Source organism: Polyodon spathula, chromosome 32 (assembly GCF_017654505.1).
Source record: "Polyodon spathula isolate WHYD16114869_AA chromosome 32, ASM1765450v1, whole genome shotgun sequence".
NCBI lineage: Eukaryota > Metazoa > Chordata > Actinopteri > Acipenseriformes > Polyodontidae > Polyodon > Polyodon spathula.
This window is the reverse complement of record NC_054565.1, coordinates 2,094,651-2,119,051: the sequence shown is the minus strand read 5'-3', so window position 1 is coordinate 2,119,051 and position 24,401 is coordinate 2,094,651. Positions and strand designations below refer to the sequence as shown.

The 24,401-nt window shown below is 36.4% G+C and overlaps 1 protein-coding gene across 6 annotated transcripts; it reads left to right on the top strand.

The window, feature by feature from the left end:
• Positions 1–1,731: 1,731 nt before the first annotated feature.
• On the top strand, positions 1,732–24,401 carry csf3r (colony stimulating factor 3 receptor (granulocyte)). 6 transcript variants are annotated; one of them, XM_041233969.1, is made up of 17 exons: positions 7,759–8,073; positions 9,471–9,548; positions 13,740–13,817; positions 14,230–14,529; positions 14,843–14,972; positions 15,317–15,495; positions 15,789–15,943; positions 16,227–16,374; positions 16,637–16,719; positions 17,026–17,233; positions 18,404–18,592; positions 19,118–19,219; positions 20,304–20,447; positions 20,884–21,027; positions 21,710–21,806; positions 22,553–22,634; positions 22,917–24,401. In XM_041233969.1, exons 2-17 carry the CDS (start codon positions 9,485–9,487, stop codon positions 23,427–23,429), a joined length of 2,616 nt encoding a protein of 871 aa, XP_041089903.1. In that variant the 5' UTR covers positions 7,759–8,073; positions 9,471–9,484; the 3' UTR covers positions 23,430–24,401. The 6 variants fall into 6 exon arrangements, with proteins under 6 accessions (XP_041089908.1, XP_041089906.1, XP_041089903.1 ...); XM_041233974.1 differs by lacking the exons at positions 7,759–8,073; positions 9,471–9,548 and adding an exon at positions 1,732–1,921 and having other exon boundaries at positions 13,744–13,817; XM_041233972.1 differs by lacking the exons at positions 7,759–8,073; positions 9,471–9,548 and adding an exon at positions 1,732–1,921.

The window sequence follows — 24,401 nt, the reverse complement described above, 5'->3', positions numbered from 1 at the left end:
GTCATAACAATGTAGTTTGTGGGTGTTGCTCGCCATCTTGTGTTAGTATTGTGTTACTGCCAGTGTGTGCTAAATCGAGGGAACACTGAATTGTCAGTTTTGCAGTTTTGACTGATCCTTGTGAAACACCAGTATTTGGCCCATCTTGGATAAGAAACAACAGCTTCCTGGATTAGCATCATACCCTATTCCCACTATCTAAATAATGCATGATCAACAGGCATTAATACCACATTCAATCAAATATATATATATATATATATATATATATATATATATATATATATATATATATATATATATATATATATATATATATATATATAGATAGATAGATAGATAGATAGATAGATATATAGATAGATAGATAGATAGATAGATAGATAGATAGATAGATAGATAGATAGATAGATAGATAGATAGATATTAAAGGTGATGGTTGAGCATTGTGGTGTTGATAGGGAATTCATCTATTAGGGTTATTTTCTTCAAGGTTGTATTGGTCATAAATTCACAAATACCTTATAAATATTCAAAACACCATTTCTAATACAGGTTACAGTATTTCAGATTAGATATTGCATTGTCATAGCAATGTCTTATTCATTTGTGGCTACCAAAGTACCTGTCTTCTGAATTAAATTAATCAAACAGCAACTGATTTAAAAAAGTACCTTTTTTTTTTTTTTTGAAAATTGAAATAAGGTCCTTTGTGTAAGGTTATTAAAACAATCTAACAGTGTATGTGAATCTTTCATGTGTTTCTGTTTTAAAGAAAATATGCAAAACTTCAGAGAGGCACTAGATTAATGGAATCCTCATGCTGACATTTCGAATGAAACAGTCTTCCATTCAGTAAGATAAACACATTTCCATTTAAACTTCCCTAAAGAAATTCATATACCCCAGATGCAAAAAATATGATGGATCAGCAAAAAATAAAAAAAGTTTTATAGTTTATAGTTATTTACAATTGAGTAGTGTTTGTTACAATGAACAATGGTATTGGTGTGCACCATATTCAAAACAGTGACTCACTCAAACAATTAGCATCTCCAAACAAATAATCACCCAGTATAATCCACCCACTCTCCAGGCTAGCGATGCTCATACAATATGAATGGATCCTGATGGTATTACACAATTCTATTGTCTGCTTTCCCAGCTGACAGTAACTGTAAAACTGCAATGTTATCAGCAGTAACCAAAATATGTCTCTGGGAAATTGTCAAAGGATACATTTCACTGAACAAAGGGAGGGAGTTTGGAGAGTGCTAGATTATAAATGTCTTTTTTTTTCTGGTCCCTTTCAATGCTCTGTAACAATCTTATAAAATATATGCTAATACTTTATTGCATACTATTTATCAGTATTTAGTTGATATTCAATTTCTAATTGTTTCTGTTTTTGTATGAAAAAAATGCATTGTGATCTATTCTTAATAGCGAAGAGAAAAATTAATTCTGAATGTAAACAATGTATGTAAAAAGAAGAAACATGTACAGTTTATATTGTCAGGATCCTTAAATAACAGTTGAAGAAAAAAAATACTGTTTTTATTCCCCAAATTATCAAAAATTTATGTAACCAAAGATATACTGTACTGTACTTTTTTCAGAAACAAAAAAGAAAAGTAAATTTAAGTGAACACCCTTTTAATGCCTGTACCTGAAACAGTTAAAAAAAACTGGCAGCACTTCCCAATGCAACACTTCTCCAAGTCAGCTGCAGCAGACAGTGTACTAAACACCCAAGACTCAGCGCTGGGGAACTAAGAGAACTTCTACTATACAGAACGTCACTGTATTTAAATGAATTGAACTGCGTTTTCCTTTTGACTTTGAGATTGTTGGAAAGACAGCTGAGGAACTGGCAAAGAAACTATTCAAGAAATCTGAGCCACAGCGCTGGCTTTGCTGGGTACGTATCCACTGCTTTGAGGTTATTTTATTTGATCTAGCCTGCTGGGAAGAAACCCTTATAAATTATTCCTTTTTAAAACACCCAATAGAAAGAAGGTAGACAAAAGTTTTCTCAATGTTTTTTTTTTTTTTTCTAGGTAGTTTTTCTAGTTTCACAAACACAAATTGTGACCTTGATAACCCGCGAATAGCTCATTACTGGTGTTGTCTGCAAACGGGACAAGTTATAAATATCTGATGAATACAATGAAAAGTTAAATCCTGTAAAATTATAATTATACAGCCATTCCTCTGTGACTTGTTAAAGATTGAAGAAAAGTTACTAAAGTTTGTTTGCCTGCATTGAATTAATTTAATTTAACATATACCTATAGGAATTTTACCAATATATGTGATAGTCTTTTACCTTATGAACTAACCCTAGCGACTTTCATCTCTAGCTAGATGTTAATCTGAACTTTAAAAGGCTGATTACTAGTACTGTACATTCTCTCCAATAATAAATTACTGGAACAAGATCTATAAATGTGTCCCAGCTGCCATACAGAGAAAATTGATCGTCCACATTATGTGCAGATTATTCTAATTACATCTCTATTTCAGCATATAAAAAAAACACACACACACACACACGCACACACACACACACACACATTTACGACACTACATTAGTTGTCTGGTTATATCCAGCTTGCGTGTCAGTCATTTTTTTATTTTACAGTTCCTCAAGTTGACACTTTTTACCTTGGTCTTGTAATTACAGTCAGTTTGGTGTGAAACATGTTATAATAATGACTCGTTACGCCACGATTTCAATCAATCATGCTGCTGCATTTTTTGAGCTGTAATTGAGCATCACAGCAACCTGTTATTTGGTGGTAACCTCACTGTGACCTGAGAGGCCCAACACTCACAGTATACAAATGGGAGGTTACCAACTGTAGCAGATTCATGCTTCTGTTTCACACAACGCTTTTCTAAAACCTGCTTTTGAACTGAGCCGTGGTACATCTGTGATGTCATATATTTTAATTGTAATGTAAGGTAATTTGGCACTGTAGGCATGTTTAGCAGTAAATGTATTGGTGGGTAGATTTGTGCTGTTGCTGTGCAATGCATGCATGTTCTAATTGGGAGACACAACCTTGCCAGTGTATAATAGCAATAAATCTTCAAAACAGTAACAGAAGGAGATATATTAAAGCTAAATAGAGAAAGGGAAATTGATTGCAAAGGGTAAAAGGGGCTAGCATGTTCTATCTTTTAAAAAGCATGTCTTCCTTTGTGTTATTCCAAAGAAGGCTGTTTGGAAACTGACTTGGTGGCCGGAAAGGAACGCACAATCAACTTCTGCTTTACAGAAAATGGGGGTGGGGGTGTTCTTTCCTCCTGTTTCCCAAGAGGGATTGCAAAACAAGAGGCCACGTAGATACCGTGAAGTACCACCCTCTCAGTTTTTGACATTGCAGCTGAGTTCCAGCATCCAGATCGTGCGTTCCTGCTCCATTCCATTTTCAGTAAATGTGCTGCTTATTTTAAGCGGCATTGCATGACTGAACAACATAATGAGCAATTATAACTAAATCAAAGAACGGACGGCCTTTCACACAGTAAATAAAACAATACCTTGTACTTAATCACACTTGAAGTAAAGTAATAAACATTATCAGTAATAAACATTAGTATTTTTTCTTTTTATTGGAGAAAGATGGTACATAACTGAATAATCAACTCCCCCAACATAGTATTTCACAAACTAAAAAAATTTCTGGAGAAATACATTACCATAAATACTGTAATTAATGGCATTAGAAAAACATTGCCAGATGTTTGGAAAGGTCAAATCTCATAGTCTCAAACAGCTGTTGAACAAAACAGACTTAATTGAAAAATGAAAACCAGAAAATACCCCAAAAAAGTTACAATTTCCATTAATAAGCAAAAAAATGAAACATTTCATAACATGGATACTTATAAGATACAATTATACATAGATACTTGTGTTGTAATGTGTGTTACAAGCCAGTTTGGATTATGATTCATTGTAATAACATGATATTATAATTAAAAGCCATTACAGGAAACCTGATGATTATTTTATAACACGAAATAAAGCTTTTTAAAAGTACTGAGTAAAAGTGTATTGTAAAAAAATGAATATGCCATGCTAAGGATCACTTTTACTAGAGACGTACTGAGGGACTTAAACTAAAATGTGACTGCCGCTTACAATAAAGCTACTATAGAATGTGACCTGGGGTCGCTTACAATTCTCAGTTGAATGGTTTATAGCACGGTATATACCATGGTGTTCTCAATTGAATTGTATAATAGGGGATTAATGCACGGTACTGTACTTGTATCATTTACAACTCAATGACTAAATGACTATAAAACACGAATCACGCGAGAGTATTTGGTGTCAAGATACATTAAAGTTTTTACAGGACTTCATTTCGACCTCGGTGCCACCAATGGTCAATGTTTGTGTTTTAACCAGAAACAAAATATTACTTTTACACAGTGTGTTGTTTTCTAGTGCAGTTATAGACAGCAACCAAGACTCTAAACAGTGTGTAGCTATTGGGGTTCGGTTAACAAAAAGAGAGCTGGTAGCAGTGGCACTGGAACCATTTTTATAGTGGGGGTGCTGAAAGTCATTGAACAAAACGATAACCCCTGTATATGATGGAAGCAGGTGCACAACACTTCAAACTAATGGGTGCTACCGCACCCCCAGCACCCCGAGTTCCAGCGCCCCTGGCTGGTAGAAACCAAAAGTAGGCTGGTTGAAAAAAAAAAAAACTCGACTGCAGGTATAAAATTTTAAAAAAAGACTAGTGTTGAAACCACGAGTGGAATAGTAGAAGTGTACGTCAGTTTCCTTTACGAGAAGTCATAAGTTTGTAAAGCAGCCGTCAACATTTTATTTAGAAGGTCTTTGAAGGCTTCCTTTCCACTTTCTTGTTCAGAGTGACCGTAATAATGCACTGGCATCAGACTTAGGCTTCCTGACCATGTTTTGTCTGTCAGAAAACGTGTATGATTTATTTCCTACCGGGTAGCTTAAACCTGTCTAGCAATAATTCCAACACAATTTAAATGAAAAAAATGACAATAATGTGATTAATTTTGTCCACCATTGAAGGTGGTGGATTGGCTGAACTGAGAGGCTAGAGAACCGAATTCCTCCACAAACACTGTATGCTGTATTTCAATTGTCTGCCAATCAGAGTTTCACGACCCATAGGTGGCAGCCAATCCGAATGCAACATCTTTCAAGGCGTGAACGGAATTCATTACCGTAAATCACATTAATCTGACTTTGTCTCTTTGTAAACAAGCAGACAGGACACAAAGATGGCTAGTTATTGGCTAGTATGGTTTTCTCATATTTTTTGTTTTATTTTGAGACCTGTTATGAGACCTTGCTACTTATTTTAGTTGTGCAGTATATTGGTGGGGCTCTAGATTTTGAGATCCTGCATGGAAGGCCATGATAGCAAAAGCAAAGCTCTCTTAGCAAGCCTAATTCAGACCTGTCCTGGAAGGGCCGTACTTTTTGGCAAAAAGGGAGAAGTTCATAGCTGGACAATCCAACAGGATCATTGAACACAAACTTGAATTTAAACCAAAGTTTGGACTAAATTGTTATAATATATTTTATCAAAGATTGTTCTAGATTGAACATAATTTGTGATACAGGAAAATGTGTGTGTTTGTTTCCATTAGAATTGCAGCCATACTAAAAAAAAAAATTAGATGATTTGTGTCTTAATGACTTGAGGAATGAGTTCAAACCTTAATGCAAACTGACTAAATATCTTTTTCATCTCATAACGAAAGGACAGAAATTCATAAAAGGAAGAAGTGGAAGTAGCGATAATCAAGAGGGTAGTTTTCCGAGCCACTGTATTGCAGTAAAATGATTTCCAAACCAAGCATGTGTTGTAATCAATGTGGCTAAAAATCTAATAGTGAGAAAAGGTTGAGATTACTGCCTGATTACATTGTGTTAAGGTGATTTCTAATTTCAAAAGGTTTAAACAGGACACATTGATTAAGCTTGGTGCCAGGCATCTTCTTTCTCTACAGTATAGTTCAATGTGTGTATAAAATTAATTCTGGCTTCTGTAGGAGAACACCACTCCATGCAACACCAACGGTTGAAACCCAGCCATGCTTGTGCATATAAACAGGAGCAGTTGTTATTTGCTCGTCTTAATACTTCTTCAGCAGTGTGCCTAGAGTGGAAAATCACAAAGCTATACCATCGTTCCCAACAGCGAGGTCCACTTGATAATTGCACAGAATTAGTCAAGCAGCCAGGACAGCCTTGCTTCTGTTCTGATCATTTAGAAAACCGTCCGCCAGCCACATGGAAAATAAATGTTTTGCTTTAGATATATTTCAGAGCTTTTGATATATCGTTCAAAGATCAAGCACAGCTTTGATATGGCGATTGATATAGTATGTGTAATACAGAATGATTAAATAAAATGCTAAGAACTCAGGTGACATCTCTTCATTTTCTGCTATCAATTAAACACGTTTTCTTTTGTTTAAAAAAGGAAACACTGATACTAATGCCATTCAGGACTGCTTGTACCTGAAGTCAGGAACAGTAAGGTGGTTGCCTGCCGTAGATATCTGTGACACGTTTGGATCAGCCAAGATCAGATGCCTTTATATTAGTAAGCGCCTGCACCGTCTGGTGTACAGATATGTGTTGCCAACTATACAGACGCAAACTTGATCCAAAGCAGCTGATCGTGATAATGCTGGCTCTCACTTCTGCACAGACTCGTCTGAATGGTAGCTAGCTCTGAAGAGTAGCCCCTCAACTCAGGAGAAAGCACCTCAACACAGTAAAAGTAAAATAAAAACAAGGCCGCTGCTATCAAATTATGTGGTTTTACAGCTGGAAGTGGAGGGGGGCAATGCTGAACCGTACACAAATACTGTACTATTGTCAAGGTCGTTTCCCTCAACCTTGCATGACTTCCAGCATGAATATTCTATTTTAAACCATTTCACAAGTGATAAGCGGGTGTCATTGCTGTAACATGCATTAGAGTTGTTTACTAGTCTTGCGACGTCCTGTAAAGCTATGTTTCCACATGTTCGCTTGTGTGGCTGCAGTGTGCTTTGTGCACGTATCTGTTCCACATGCTCTGTCCCTGCTCGGGTCTGAGGGAACAGTATGTGAAATCCACCAAAACTGTCTATGCTTTTTATTATTCTGATCTAATGGACTATGTTTAACCACAGAGACTGTAACTCGATTCCAAAAGGAATAACATATCAATAGCTTCAATGCACTACTCTTGTCACATTATAAAAAAAGGACAAATTCAGAGGATGTGTGGTCCAACCACCATACGATAAAGACTAATACGTTTTATCTTTTAATCACGTTTTTTGCTGAGAAAGGCAAACAAAAGTAGACAAACACTGAGGTTACTGCCTCTATGAGTGTACAGTTTCATTGTATAATCTCAGAGTGAGCGCTTTTGAAGTTAAGAGAAATTTTTGAAAAGAGATTACTAAACTGGACAACCGTTTTCCACAATTTCGAGTGAGTATAGACTCGTTATTTGTATGCTGGAGGGTAGACAGGAAATTTGCCCATAGCATGAAAACATTTCTTTTGGCACGAAGGACAAATACTTTTAATGGATACTTCACAATAGCAGTTAGCTTTTGGGAATTTGAGGAATCAGGGAGTATTATTGGCGTTGCTTTCTCAGTACCTCATATATAAAGTGCTTTGTGGTATGCATGTCCAGAGAACCTAACAGGATAAGGACATCCTATCCAAAAAGCTTGCATTTCAAAATCCCCTTTTCCTTCTTGTTGCAATGATTAGCAATAGTTATCTTAGCTGATCTCTTTCCTGTTTGGGGGTGGGATTACTGAGCTCTAGAGTGGTTTATATTGAGGTTCATATTTGTTGTTTTCACCGTTGTTTTGTACTTCGCATCCTGTGAATAATGTTGTTTGGAGGATCTAAAAAACTTAGGAGCAAAGGATAGGGCAGTGAAAAAAATGTAAAGCATCAAAAGAGCAGTGAAAAGGCAAACATCCTCTAGTGTGACTCATTTTTAGCTTTAGTTGTGCCTTTGATTGATGGAGTCTGGAAAGTAGAAGGTGAGTTTTGCAAGCACTTGGTTGCAGTTTTTGAGTTTTTGGAAATCTGATTTTTAAAGTTGCAATCTATATATATATATATATATATATATATATATATATATATATATATATATATATATATAGATAGATAGATATAGATAGATAGATAGATAGATAGATAGATAGATAGATAGATATAGATATAGATATATATATATATATATATATAGATATATAGAATGAATTCTGTAATACAAATTTGTTAACCCAGCACACGTTTAATAGCAGAAGTGTATGTTTATAATTCATTACAATATATGTTCTGGGTGACTGCCTGTGTTTACCTCTTCAGCTGTTCTTTTCTATAGTGAGAATCAAGCATTTGTGTAAAAATAACAAGCTTTTACTCATTCTGCAACTTACATTGGAAACAGAAGGTTTTCATAGTGGAGTTTTAATGTGTTAATTGTTCACTATGAGCTAGATTTTTCAAGGTCTTCACGTCGCAATGCAAGTAACTACGTTTTTTTTTAAACTGGTAGCAACACTCTGGAGGGTTACGATAAGGACCCAAAAACACTCCAAATGTTTTATTTAATTTAATTTAATTTAATTTAACATGTAACATTAACAGTTTTATTTGCCTAAAAATGAGCTAATTGCATTTTGGTGGTTAACCCTATCCCTATTCTACAGAGTAACATGTCAAGCATTTGGCTAAGACCAATGAATAGCATTGGAAGAGGTAACAATATTGATAGAAGATTAAAAGTATGTGCATGGTTATGTGATCACACAGTTTGTATTGATGAAGCGCACTAAACAAAAAGGTGGAACTTTCACAACTACCAGACCTTCAACAACAATTGTTGTTGATTGAGAGCAGACAAGGCAGAGCTCAAATCTTTCCTGCTTGTTCTGCGTCATTATTTTAGAGTTTGAAATCTTTGTGTGATCCTTGGGTGGAATACATTGGCCGTAACGTCAGACTTGCTTAACGAAACAACCTGTTTTGAAAAACATGTTTCAGTAAGATTTGAATATATTGTGTGCAGTTATGCAGACTATTTACATGTCCTTCTAGGTACTGTAAACCACAAAAGTTCATTCTAGATTTTGGCATGGAAGTCAGAAAGGATAATTTGATACCCATTGCTCCAACATGAACTGTAACACCACAGACAAATTCTCTTATCAACAGCCATACATACTGTAAGCGTATCGTGAATCCACAGCTGAATGCAGCCTTTGTTTGCTTCTTTGTTTGTTTTGTTTTTTTGTACCATTATAAGCATGCTGAGAAATTCTGTTAGCAAGCAGGCTCGGCGACAAGAGTGTGCGCTAAGGGGGGAATCCAAGTTGTTTTCGGGGGTACATTGTGGTTCCACTTGTGATATAATTTTGTCCATTCTCAGATCATGAACCATGCATGGAGAATCAACATATTCATTTTAATTCTGCAGTTTACTGTTTCACCATAGTTTATGAACAAGGTATGTGGCTGTAGAGTTTCCTCATTGTTTGTTGTTGTTGTTGTTGTTTTCTCTGTATAAAGCTGTTGAAATTGTACTATATGTACAGTATTCCAGTATATGTTCATCCCACTTCGTAACGTATTTAAAGGCTTGCTTGTCTTTAAACAGCAACTTCCACATTTGCTTTAAGGAAGTGCATCTTTATAAAAGGCACAATAAATAATTACACAAACCATATAAAAGAGCAGCGAAGGACTTGATGTTCAAAGGGAGGGGTGAGCACAAGGCCAAAAAGAAAAAAAAAAAACATTACATTGACAGCTGGCTTTGAAATATGAACCGGAATTATTCAATAAAAGACTCAAAGAGGAAAGATCCATGTAGACCTTTGGGGTTTCCCAACTGACAGTAGGAGGTTCCTGGGAGACTATTGAGTTGCTAGGCAATGTGTTTTCATAATCCCAAAAGAGACCTGGCAGCAGAGGTGATTATCAGAGCAAAGGACCAGTAGTGGAGACAATTGGCCCATGTAGGGTTAGCACCTAAATTAGGAGGTGCTGTTGTCCATTTTTAGTCACAGTCAAAATGTTGACCAAGACTTGTATCACCTGACATATATTACAAATGAATAATTCATTGTAAATCTGAGTATTTTAAAATATGAAATAGGCATAAACGTATGTATTTTGTAGCATGCAAATATAGCATACAGTTGCATTAATGCGTTGGGTTTTTTTTTCACTGTAAATTGCTCTTCAATCTCAAATAAATCCCAAGCAAGGTGCCATTTTCCATATGTGTACGTGTACACAATCACTTTCACTAGCCACAATTTGGTTTGAAGCGGTGACATCCTGTGAAAGAAATCTCAGCATCCTTTAAATAATGTTTCCCCAGTCTGGCGCCGCAGGCTTCTGCTGGCCACGGCTAGCCGCCAAAATCAGTGCTTTTATTCCACAACTGACCAACCTCGGAAATTCTTGCCATGAATCAAAAGTCACTGGGAGCTGTGGGATTGTAAAACTCGCTCATTACAAATGAAAATGAATCTAGTTAAGAAGAAGAGCACAGCCAAACAGACAGACAGGTTTTGTTGTGTGTTTATCGTGAATCTTTTACGATTTCAGACTTTTGTCTTGTGTTCACTTTAACAACGCTTGAGGTGAATACAGTAAAGCTTAAAGAAAAATAATAAAGAAAATGTCATATGCATGCTTTACTAATACGAAAGAAAATCAGCCAAAATGGTCATTCCTCAAGCTGGCAATGGACAACCTCCACTGTCAGACCTCGATCGCACATTAGCGTTATTGTGCCAAAGTTTCATCACTTGGTTCTGGTACAGCTCAGCAAAAAGATCAGTGGAAATGCACAGCGCCAGGGGCCCCCAGGGTCTGCTTGGGTATGACAGTTTGTGAACCAAACAGTCTACCAAACGACTACTTGCAGCAGTATGTATGTAACATATTCTTTAGCTTGAAGAAACAAAGCAAAAAAAAAAAAGTTAAGGGCACCTGTGTTGTTGTACACCTGCGTTGCTTTTTCAACAGCTTGTGAGGTAATAACTGTGGTGCTGCATCTTTAGCATTTGGAAGTTAATATTAGGGCAGCAACAGGCCGGTGTCAGGATGTGTCAACACACAGGATGCAAAGTTAACAACGGATCATAATGCCCACTGTTTGAAAAAAAAAAAAAAAAAAGTGATCACCACAACAAGAAGAAAAGTTGTATTTTGCAGGCACACGCACATAGCAGGAACACAAGTGAAGACCGGAGATTTCTCAACCATGTGGTTTACCATCCGCTTGTTATCAGTAACATTTCACTACCTCGCTAGGGAGATACAGAAGCCTGGCTGACACATGCAGGGACACTGATAGCAGCAGCAGGAGGAAAAGGTATTGAGTTAGATTATCTGACAAGGCATCTCGTGAAAAATCAAATAAAATGGCACGTTGAAAGACATTGTCTGTATTACTTTACTTACAAGACTTTTTGTTTCTTTATATTGTAGGCTTCAAGCTCCATTGCCTACTGGAACATCATGGCAGTGAAAATTCCCCATACAGATAATTTATAACAACAACAACCACCAAAATAATAATAATAATAATAATAATAATAATAATAATAATAATAATAATAATAATAATAATAATAATATGATTAATAACTGCAGAGTATGTCTAGGCTGCAGATGATCTGTACCTGTACTCAATATTAAACTCTAGCCTGAAATACAATGGTTCATTATAACACCAGTGCACTGCCCTCTAGCATAACCAGCAATGGCAACTTTGTGGTTTTGGAGTTAGTATCGCACAGCAATGGATTACCAGTATGTATTTGGCAAATATTTTATCACTGGCACCATTTTACCAATGGCTAATGCCAGTGCCTATTCTGTAAATGATTATGAACTCTGGAAAACCAAACAGTACTGTATGTTTGCTTTTATTTCCAAACTGATCTAGAGCTATACCTGCATTCTTTCACAATACACTGCCTTGAGTTCAGATATAGTGTGTGTATCTGTCAGGTTTAATCAGTGCTAATTTATATTACAGTGCCATAAAGTACTGAACCTATGCAGGAAACTGAGAAATCTATATCATCATGCATCATACAGAAAAACGCACAGCACTGGGAAGTTGAGACACCTAATAGAAGGAGACATTTACACTGCATCTGTGGTTGATTTGTGAGAAGGCTAACTCATACATTCAGTCTGTTTGGTTTCCTCTTTTTCTGTATTTTCTCAAACGTGGTAAAAGCAGAAGCTAGAAGAGGTGAAGAGACCTTTCTTTAAGACAGAGAGGGGAACTTGCAGTACAAAATAATCCAAACAATGGTTTTGTTCCTGGAATCATAGTGATTCTCAGTTATAGTATTCCAATTTAATTTTTGTAGAACAAAGGAATAACACATCAGAAGACATCCGATAGAGGTGTTCGATTGATCTTACAAATTATTCATTATTTAGACCTGATTTAACCATGTGGCATTAAAAGGTTTGCAACCTATCAGGATGGACAAAATTGCCATATTTAAGTATTTTATAGGCAAATACACATTTATTTGCCAAATACACTTTATCGCAGGAATGCAATTCCATTTTAATATTGCAAATAATAATCTTTCAAGCAGTTGCTGCCAAATTCTTCCATGTTACCGTTCACTGTGGTTAAAAATGTGTATAATATTTTTGCTTTGAAACCAATTATTTTCTGCATTTGGTTATCTGTCAATGGATCAATCAATTTGTAATCCACACAACCATCCAAAATCAACAAAAATTGTGCACAAACTGTAAAGGATGAATACAGACACACCATGCAGTTCATCCATACCATGTGTTAACTTATATTACTGTCACTTTTGGAGCAACATTTATTTATTTATTTTCAAACATATGGTAATGAGCTAATGTTGATTATTGTGTTTTGGGGGCACGGATTCTCATTAATGCACGACATATTCCAGAGAATTACACCTCTGTGACAATAAGCGCTAAAACGGCCTAAAAAAAACCCTGTGATAATACTGTTTGACTTCAAAATAAGTCACCTGAAAGAGAATTTGGTGTGCGCTACAGCGAGACTCTCAGAGATATTATCAGAAACATCACATACTCTTGCTCAAAGAAAACAAACCACTGAAGTTAGATTAGTTTGCAAGACAGTGAGAAAACTGATTTGCAAGTTCCAGATAAGCCCTGCAGATGTTGTTGTTATTTGTCTAACTGATAGCTATGGTAACTGTTTGTCTTGTAACAGGATCCCTGGTATAGCTAACACAATAATTGTATAGATCTCAGCTATTTTCTGTGAAAAAGGTGGATAAAAGTGAATAAAAGAGGTCATTTTTTAATATGTTGCTCTAAGATGTGTTTCTTTCAAAACTACACACTTGAGACCTGCATTGCTAATGTAACTGCACAAAAGGTAAGATTTGTGAAATCATTTTGTTAACTACAATTACTTTCAAGTAGATAGAACACAGTAGTTCCAGTAAATCTTACCTGTTTTGCATTTAAGTGTAGTTTTGAAATATGCATTATCTTTTCTGTTAAACTTTTTTTTTTTTTTTTTTTTTTTTGATACATTAAATATATCTGTTTAGAGTCGCTACACTATAAATACACCTTAAATAAAATTAAACACATGGCAGGAATTTTGTTTTTGTTTTTGTTTTTTTTTTATAATAAGGTAGTCCAAGGTGCAGGAAGATGGGCCAGAACTGGAAGATGTTGGTTCTACTGGCAATGCTTCTGAATACTGCAAACGGTAAATACTCAAACAGCATTAACAATGCATTGCGCTTTGTTGTACTGTGATCAACCCAGTTAGTTCTACCAGTAACTTTATTAAAAGAATAACTAATTCAGCTGGTACAAGCTGTTTGTCAGTAAAACAAAAGCCTGCCAAAATAGGAAGTAGGTCTGTGGTCATGTGTCATGAGTTTGTGTTTGAACAGTGTTCCTCAATGTAGAAACAGTAACAATTAATGGATCATGGTAGCACCCCAGGTATTCATCAAGTGTTAAAGAAACCAGTTTGGTCATGGTGTTCGAGAACTGGTCTGAAACCCTAGAAAGTGTCCGTTTTCTATATCAAATGTCAGAACTACTGCTTGTGTTAGACTGTTATTTCCCTGTGGGTCATGGCTGGTAAGATGTCTTTTATTTTTTTCTCACAGGAATTGCCGCGTCTCAGTGTGGAGAGGTATCAGTCGAGTCACCTGTGGTTGTGCTGGGCTCCTCTGTGACTGCCTCCTGTGAAATTGGAGACAATTGTGCTTTCTTTGATGGACAGGATATTCAGATAGAATGGCGTCTCAACAATGGCGTTATTCCAAAAAGTCAATACACAAACCAAACTATCCGAAAGTCCAATTTAACCATCCCATGTTTTAATACAACCCAGGGATATCTGTCCTGCTTTGTCGTTCTTCACAGACAGGCTCAACTTGTCGCCCTTGTTCAGATCACAGCCGGGTGTAAGTAAAGACCACGTGTCTCTGTTAAAGGCTACAGAGTTGGTGGCAGCTGTGGGATAAGATTAGATAGTTTTCAAAGAAGAGGCTTCAAAAATTAAACAGCACACTGCTGAAGTTGACTGGGCTGATCTGTGCTTCATATTTTAAAAAAAAAACAGTTAAATAAATGAATGAAATAAGCAGGATACTCTTAAGAACATTTAAAATAATTAAAATGTATGGTATTCGTTTGTGTTTCATTGTATAGGTTTTTTTTTTTTTTTGCATAATTTAAATTTTACATTTTGTTTTCTGTTTTTACATTGCTATGCAGATCCACCTTCAAAACCAAGCAATTTAAACTGCAAGACCAATCTCACTGAACCTGTGACATTTTCATGCACATGGAACCCAGGGAGGGAAACTAACCTCCCAACACAATTCACTCTGCACAAGAAAGACAGGTGATTCAGTAAACTGTTTAATACATCTTTTTACAGCACAAGGTTGTTTCAGGTAAGGTAATCCAAGACTAGTGCTAATCAGGGTCTGTGAAACCAGCTGAAAGCATTCAGCCCACAAATTGATACTAATGAGGCAGTGCATTTTAAGAACATGTCATTACCTATAATACTCAAACATACATGTAGCAATCTTTTTGCATTACATTCCACAAAACACTTTGAATTTATGGCTGCAGGCGAGCTTAGGAAATCATTAAAATTCTAGAAGAAAAATAATATAGCAAAATGCTAACTGGAAAATGTTATGCTCTAAAACGTAATAAAAAATATATACTTTTTTTCAGTTGGCTCAATTGTACAAAATTTCTTGAGACTGCTTCAATTCCATGCAAGGGAGAGCATTCTTGCACGATGCTACGTAAGGATTTTCATCTGTATCATGAAATGGAAATTTCAGTAACAGCCCACAATGCTTTGGGAAATAACACTTCAGAATCTATTTGTCTGGATTCAATGGATGTTGGTAAATAATCTTCCTTTTCTCTTTAATCTGCCTTTTTATTAACAGTCAAATGATGCCAAAACCTGGTGGATTCAAAATGGTGGATTCATAATAGTTAACACACACCCTGTACCTGCCTGCTGTATGTTAGTGGCCAATAATTGTATGATAATCTGGTTAAACTTGAGTATAAAATACCTTTTTTTAAAACAGAAAAAGGGGTCCATCGCTGATATTGTTAGTACTAACACTCAGAAAAAAAAGATTTAAGATCATTTTGCAGTAGCACTAACTGTACTTTCCCTTTTGTTTAGTAAAACTGGACCCACCAATTATATTATCTTTAAAAGCCAATCAGGATAAGTGCTTGGAAATTGAAATGCAAATGCAAAAACCTGAATGGCTACAAACAAATAAATTTTCAGCTAGATTTCGCTATAAGCAAGCTGGTGCTCTACAATGGACAGTGGTAAGACAATACCATATTTCATTTTTCCCTATTTAAATATATAATCCCATATATACAAGGACCTGTACCTAATATAGGTTTGTCTGATCCCAGCCTTGCCACAGTGTGGCATAGACTCCACAAGGTGCTGGAAGGTGTCTAAAGGGATTTTACATTCCTATTTTACTCAAATGGTGCAGGGAGTTATGCAGGGTAGAATGATTATTATCGTCTTGAATGAATCCATAGACTTGATTTCACCTTCCAACACTTCAATAGTGATAAGACCATTATATTGCTTTAGGAACAACCAAGAAAAATGGGTGGAGGAGCTCTGAAGCAGTGTGGCCTCCTTCATGGTACCGAATATCAATTCCAAGTGCAAGTCAGATTCGGAGCGGGCCATTGGAGCGAGTGGAGCATTGAGAAAACCGGGTCCACTCTTGAAAGCGGTATGTGCACACACAAATCATTTGCTAATAAATCAGTTTGTGTCTATTTTAAACCGTTCTTCTCTTTAATTGAATGTATGTAAATACAAGTATATGGCATAGACCTTCTCTATGAACATTACAGTAATTATTCCAACCTTTCAGTCCTTCAATTGGAAAATATCCGTCCTGGCCAGGGGATGGGCACTTCCATTATACCAGAAAAGCAAGCCTGTGTGAAACTGTGAAATAGGTGTTAACTTTACTTCTTTTACATTGATAGCTCCCTCTGGAAAGCTAGATGTGTGGTGGAAGGTGGGGGCTGGGGAATCCCCGAGACTCACTCAAGTTAAGCTTTTTTGGAAGGTAATATTGGAGTTGCATAGATTTGGCCATAAAGCTTATCTAGAGCCTGGTAACAGTGACAGCGTGATAAAGCATTAGCACAAAATGCAATATAAATGGCTCTGGAGGTGTAACAAGAAGCTTGTAATATGGCCAGGTAATTAAACAGCTATCAAGTTAATTGCAATTATTAATTAATTAATAACACAGATGGTATTATTGCTATTATGAAACAATACATGCATTTTCTAGTTTTTAGAACCCTGACTTTGGTCATCCTTTTTATTCAATATCTTTCTTTATTCTATCCTTTGTGTTTTCTTACAGCCTGCAAACCAGTTTAGAGCAAATGGTAAAAATCTGTTGTACACAGTGTTCTTTCAAACGTCGACAGGGATCAGAAATCCTCTCTGCAGCACGTCTGAATTGCATTGCGCCTTCCTTCAGCCGGAAGGTGTAAACCGAGTGTATGTTACAGCTTCCAACACTGCCGGGGAATCAGTCCCTACTGAAGTCTGTCTTTATAAAAAAAGAGGTATTTACACTTTATCTGTTTGAAGGCGCTGTATTTTTAGGCACTGAAAGATTGAGAAACTTTGAGAGGCTTTTTTTTTTTTTTAATGGGTATCAGAAACCTGAAGCTTTCAGGGAGTATCCTCTATTCTATTAAATGTTCACATGTGGAATTGTGTTTGAGCTGGCAAGGTGTAATAATTCTCTAGGTACCAATTGATCTAGCTTCAAGTATTTCCTTTATGCAACAGGACAGAGGTTGTGAGCTGAAGCTGAAAGAAGTGGTATGGAACTTGAATTACAAAAACGGGCTGTGCTTTGTGTTTGAACTGAACCAAGCTGTCACCTGGGGCTGTTGTATAACTGTATGGTTGAAGGTGTATTTACATGGTTTGTATTGGATTTGCATTGCTGATGAAAATGACAGGACTGTACTGTACATATTCTACGTAGTAGCGTGACCATTTATCCACATTCAAATGAATTATTAATTCAGATGAGAAACAGCAGCCAGGTTTTTTTTTTTTTTATTGCTTTGAAGCTCAGAACAATGGTTACTGCTGCAGGGATAACAATGGTTTCAATACTGTGGAAAGAAATGAAAACACAAACGCTGGCAAAAATAATAAAGGATATTAGTGTGTGTGAAAGCCGCACCCTCATGAAGGCATGACAAATAGCAAGCTTTTTAACATGAATCTCCTCGAGCCCCAGAGAATTAGCCTGCAATGAAAGCGAACCGTTTCTCTGTTTGACAGAACTGTTGATAGCAGTTGTACATGCAATTTAACAAAAAAAAAAAAAACAGGTCTATATGCTATTGTTTAAACATATATCTGTATCATATGATTCCTTTGTAATCACAGTTTAATGGCAACACTTGATTTTTTCATTAAAGTGTCTTTTGCTGAAGGAGGAGGAGCCAGAGTAAGAAAGTGTCCACAAAACATGTGTTTTCGGACAAGAAATATACTGTTAAAAATAAAAAAAAAAATCAGTAAAAGTATTACTGAAATCACTATTATGTTCCTGCACTTTTATAATGTCACCCATGCTATTGGGATTGTCTGTGAGCAACCCTGGTTTCTGTGAAAAGTTCAGTATATAAATGACCACTAGGGGTCTACACCAGTAATTGTTTTGAAACCGTGAGTTTGATAGGCATTAATAGTGTTTCTTTCATTTGTCACAGCTCTGGAGTCACCAGTAAGCATCAATGCTTCATTATCTGATGACCACAGCCTCTGGATCCAATGGGAAGCGCCCAAGTCGCTGCCTGTTACCGGCTATGTGATTGAATGGTGTGTGGTGTCTGAAACTCTCCCCTGCCGTATCTCTTTTACGTTAGTGCAGCACAATTGTACTAAAACTCTAATCACTGGTAAGTGCCACCAGCGAATTCAAATAGCAAAATAGTGTGACAACACTAAGCAAGAAAATGCTTTTTTTTGTTTTTACATAATCAAAAAGCCTTTAAACCTAAGAATGCTACTTTTGGAACAGTCTTTTATAGAATCAGTGCGCACATGTGTAGAGCCTGGCTCCTCATAATCACAGTACCACAGTACTGGAAAGGTAAAAAAATATTTGTAAAGAAAAATTGTAAGCAATTCTTTAAGGAAGCTCGGAGTTGTTATCGTGTTCATCGTTTTAGTGTGTCAGACAGACAGACACACACACACACACACACACAGGCGGACAGAAGGACAGACACGGTTAGCGCATAAGGGTTCCAGTTTTTAGAATGAGGACCCTAAAAACAATGTCACCTACAAAAAACACAGAAACGTAATTCTGACCTGCTTGGTTTGCACCTGAGCTACCCACGATTCCAGATTTAGCACTACTGTACAGCAGCACACTGGGCCCTATTCACGCAGTGTCTTTTTTGTGTCTTTTTCCATAGAAAATATTGAGCCCTTTAAGTGTTATACGATATCAGTCTATCCAAAATACAAAGATGGGTTTGGGCTCCCTGTGTCTGTGGAAGCATACTCCAAACAAAGAGGTAGGTGTGAACCGCTAACAGCTCACTTCGTGATTCCATTGACCGTAGTATTAAAAGGATAGACGACATTATGTGTCTGATATTTGGTTTACCTATATAACTCTTTATTTTTGTTGAAATTAAGTTATATAATTAAAAAATCAACTCCTTTTATTGAGTGTGCATGAGACCAGGACAAGAATACACACACACACACACACACACACACACACACACACACACACACACACACACACACTACCTCAAACTAGGACCAACGGTTAAAGTACTGTGCTAAGATAAGGACTGGAAGAGTTAAAAGGTGTACTGTATTAGGCTCTATTGTTGTTTCTACCTATCGTCAACAACACTCCTGAAGACTGATTGTGGATAAGCATGTCAGCATTGCTCAATCCATTAAAACCCATAGATAAAGCGTTGTGTACTGAAGCCTCTGGCGCTTTTGTTAAATGTTGTCTCATGTCAAATTATCTTTACTAGAGATACAGGCATATTACAGGCAAGGCTGATTATTTTCTGACAAAACCCCAAACAATTTTTTAAAACCATTGTTCTTTTTCTCTTCAATAAATGATTTCACTGTATCTATGTCACTCTACACTACTTGAAATAGCATTCATAATGTATTACCGCTGTTGGCGTGTTCTTTTCATGCGTTCCTATAATTCACAATAGTGTCTTTGTTAATGGTGCACCTTCCATCTAGTGGTGGTGTTTTTTTTTACCTCGAGACCATTGTGTTTTGAAGTATCCTGTTTGCGTAAGTTTGATCCCGTTTACTGGGTTTTGTCACCTCTACCGACATGACGCATATGACCTCTAGTGGATGTAAAACAAATTACAGGCTCTAACTCAACAAAGGTGGTGTCTATTCTGCCAATGTATCTCATCCCGAAAAGCAATGCATTTGCTGACAACTCGAAATCCAAATATTTTTTACATGCTTAGGTAGATCCTGTTTTTGTCCTCTAAATTTCTAAAAGTTGCATAAAAGCAGGGCTACTGAACTAAAACATACAGCAATGATATACGTAATGCCAATTCAAACTGATATCTTGCAACAAATAGTCTATCCTTATTACAGCTCCATCAAAAGTTCCCAAATTGAAAGTAGAGGACATTGGGGGGTCATATGCAGAGTTAGCTTGGGATTCAGTACCAGTGGATGAGAGAAATGGTTTCATCAGAAGCTATACCATTTTCTACAGCGACAAGGAAGGGAAAACAGGTAAGACAAGACAACAGTAATGTACATGACACTACAAGCATGTATTTTAATAATGCACTTGAATACTTTCACTCTGAATTAGGCAGATAATTAAAAGCCAGTCTCTAGTGTAAGTTTAACCCAGGCTGTCAGTGCCTGCTGCTGTGGTTTAGCAACTGGTAGCACGGTATACGATTTAAAAAAATAATCTTTATGGACTTCAATGGATTATATTTTAAAAGCATTTACTCCAGTCTGCGGGGAAATTCATGTTAATGTTACAAACATCTCCTTGAATTGCATTTGTTACCGGCAGGTCAAGACAGCTTTCTAACAGGTGTTTTACTACTTGAGAAAACTATGAATTTATTAAATGGCTCATGTGTTGTTCCATTAGCTAATATTCATGCCTGCATTGTTTTCTTAACTGAAGCAGAATCTTACATGACAATTTTAGGTATGAGAGTGGTAGATGCCCCTGAAATGAGAGTGATTCTGGAAAATCTGAAACCGTCCACTGAGTACAAAGCATTCATAATGGTGAGCACAGATGCAGGGAGCTTAAATGGGACAGCTTTGACCCTGAGTACTACCATATTGGGTAAATATATATTTCAATCAATTTTTTTTTTCTTCCTACGTGCATAACTTGAAGAATGGTCAAATGTATCCTGGTCTGTCGGCCAAAGAGATGCATCAGGTTATGTTTATTCTGTCTTCGTGATTTGCAGTTACTGTCCCTTCCCAGTGACAATGTCCTTCTATACTATCGGACCTCAAAGCGAGACCCGAGTGCCGTGCCCTCAATGGCTGTTGAGCCATTTAATAAATCTGCATGTTACTGTTGCTTTATTTAGCATTTTGAACAAGAAAAATATGTTGTTAGTTAATTGTCAAGAGAACAAAAAATGATAATGCTTTCAGCCTAAAATACCCATCAATTTAATCACCACTGTTCTATGTTCTGCTGTTTCTTTGATAGCCGTTAAATACTTTTTTTTGCCTATTTCCAGGTTTTTAAGTCAAAGCCACAGAACGATATAATTGCAAAGCCTGCAACAAAATTAAAATGATATTTCCTTTTAAATAGCATTGTATATTGTGAGACGCTGGAGACGCCTCTGTCAAACTATTATAATTCCTATTGTTAAACAATGTACATAACAAAATGTATCAAGTGATTTATCATCTGCGATAAAACTTATAGCTTTCATAAAACTTTATAGCTCATTCAGACTAACTAAGATAGGTAAGGCTTGACTGACAATCTTCTTAATTTTCAGATCACTGGACTATTATATCCACCATTTTGCCAGTCTGTATCAGCCTAACTTTGTTCTTAGTAATTACTGCGTTAGCCTGCTTCATAAAACATGACAAGTAAGTTCAGTGTTATTTCTTTTTTGGGGGGTTTTGAAATGAAACATTAATAACTTCTGGCTATGTCAATAATGTGGTACTATTTTCATACATACCATATTCCTTCGAATTTAAGATGCTGCCCTCATTACCCATCCTCAATTTGAGAAAAAAGTAAAATATCAAATAAATATGCATTTACAAATATACAACTTCAGTTATGCATATGGAGGCAGCAACAGTGTGCAACAGTATGCAACAGTCTGCTCTCACACAGAGCATTACAGTTATGTGCTGCTTCTCATTTCCAGTTGCGATTACTCACACCTGTTTTTCACACCAGTTCACCAATTTGTGAACTGTGGCATTTCTTGGCAAGTCGAAAAATATGGGGGTCTGATCAGCATTTCTGATCTGTCCAAGCTGGTATTGTTTGTTTTAACTGAGCCTAATAACGAAAAGCTGAAATTGTAAAAGCTTCTCTTTGAATTGTCAAGGGTGTTTCAAGATCAGGCAGTAACGTTTTGGTTCGTCTTTTCTTGGCAGTCAGTCACGTTGCTGTTTGTGTGCGATTTTTAATGCACGCATCACTCCACTGTACTTGAATTTAAGACGCAGGATATTTTTGAGAAGAGAAAAATGGATTCAAAAGTGAGTCTTAAATTTGAAGGAATAAGATGTATCTTTTTATGTTATGTATTTATTGATGTGAATTGTAGGGATTTTAAAAGGTATCTTATTATTATTTGACTGGCTTCTTGTTTCAGTTTAAAGCTGAGTATTTGGCCCATGGTGCCAGACCCTGCTAACAGCAGCATTTGTAAATGGACGCCACCTTCAACACAAAAGGTAAAAACAAGTACAACTTCTCAGCTTGGAATACAAAGAATTGCGTTTGTATATTTGTGACCTCTTATATTAGCCTTTTATTGACCTCTTATTGTGACCTCCGTATATTACAATGGGGACATTTAACACAAGCTTGATTTAAACCATTAATGTCCAAGATTGATAGTTTCAACAAATTTTAAGATGTTAAAAAATAAATATAACATTTAAATCCAAAATAATTGGTAACACTGTCTCCGCCATTAACAGCAATCATTGCATGTTTCTTTTTTTCCTTTTCAGATGAATCCTCGTCTGTCGACTGTTAAAGACCATTCAACCACAATCTTCTCTCAGGTTAATGTCCTGGATGTTTCTACGAAGACACCTGAAGAAAAAGACCAGAAGCAGATAAGGAAAGCTGAAGAGGCAGGGAGTCAGTCCCGAGGAAACAGCAGCGGGCTTGGAGAGTCAATCCAGGATTCAGTCTTTGACAGCAGCAGTGACGACATGAGCCCCAGAGCCTACCAGAACACCCCTCGGGTAGAGTATTCCTCGGTCATTTGCAATGGCTACAAAGGCCAGCAGAACCCCAAGCACTTGAGGTCTGACTCTACTCAACCCCTTCTCCATGATCTGTCCCCAAGCCCAAAGCAGTGTGAAAATATATTTTTCCAAGGAGCCAAAGAAGGGGTCTCCAAGGCCTGTCAAGACGAGGAGCCTGGGGAGAAAGTGTGTATTGCATCCTGGGATGACTTCCCACTATTGAGAGGCCTGATGATTAATGAGGAGGTCGAGAAAGACAGTGCTCCTTGAACATGTGGAAACAGTCATTAACCCTCTCACCTACATGTTTGAGTCTGGGGTTATCTTCCTCTTTGCAAATCTTTTGCACATCACTTTTATAATGGAAGGAGAATTCCACTTGAAAGTTGTCTTATGGTTGCATATTAGACTATTATCTAACAGATCTTGTAACATGTATCTGGGTTTACACGACACTACAATATTGTTTTTTTGGCAATCACATTTTTGACAATCAATGAAAAGTACAACAACAGCAAGATTTGAAGATAAAATCATATTCTTATGTGTGCCTTTTGTTACGAAATAGTTTTTTTTTTATAAAGATCTTTTGAATTTATTGCATTTCTCTATATAATTTTATAATTTTATATTGTTATGAGTTTGTGTGTCACCAAAGTGTTTTTGATGGTAATTTAAAGACTATGATTTGTGTCTGAGTGACTGTGTACAGCTGATGAAGTTAACGTGTGTCAGTACAACAGTACATTATACAGACACTCATATTGAACTAAAACAGATTTATTAATTAGTACATAAATGTAACATAGATTTCTTGGTACAAATTTGTATTTTTAAGACAAAATTTCAGCTGAAATCAGTACAAGAATTATGTGTCTCTCAAAGAAAACTATGTACAGTATGTAGTTTGTCACAAGTGTTCAGCTCAAATTTGGTGGTTTATTACATTAGCGATTCTGGCAGACACTTACACGTTTTGTTTTTAAATATTCTATTGAAACTGATGATCACAACAACAAAGGAAAACCAGGTAGAAAGACTCTTGTGGCACAGTTTATTTGTTTTTGAATTTAAGGATAGCACATGCAAGTTTCTTGACTGTTAGAAATGCAGTTTCGTGAAAATCGTGTCTGTGTGTTAGCTTTGTGATAAAGCCATGTGTGTTTGTTTGTCAGCTCCGCCAAGACTGGATACTACAATATTCTATCACTGTATTCCAAATGCTGCTTGTCCATTAGATTC

Bases quoted from the DNA above. Each gene is read 5' to 3' on its own strand.
- csf3r (XM_041233969.1), top strand. From the start codon at position 9,485: ATGGAGAATCAACATATTCATTTTAATTCTGCAGTTTACTGTTTCACC. The intron at 13,818-14,229 runs GTAAATACTCAA...TTTTTCTCACAG, and splicing joins GCTTCTGAATACTGCAAACG to GAATTGCCGCGTCTCAGTGT. The intron at 14,530-14,842 runs GTAAGTAAAGAC...ATTGCTATGCAG, and splicing joins TGTTCAGATCACAGCCGGGT to ATCCACCTTCAAAACCAAGC.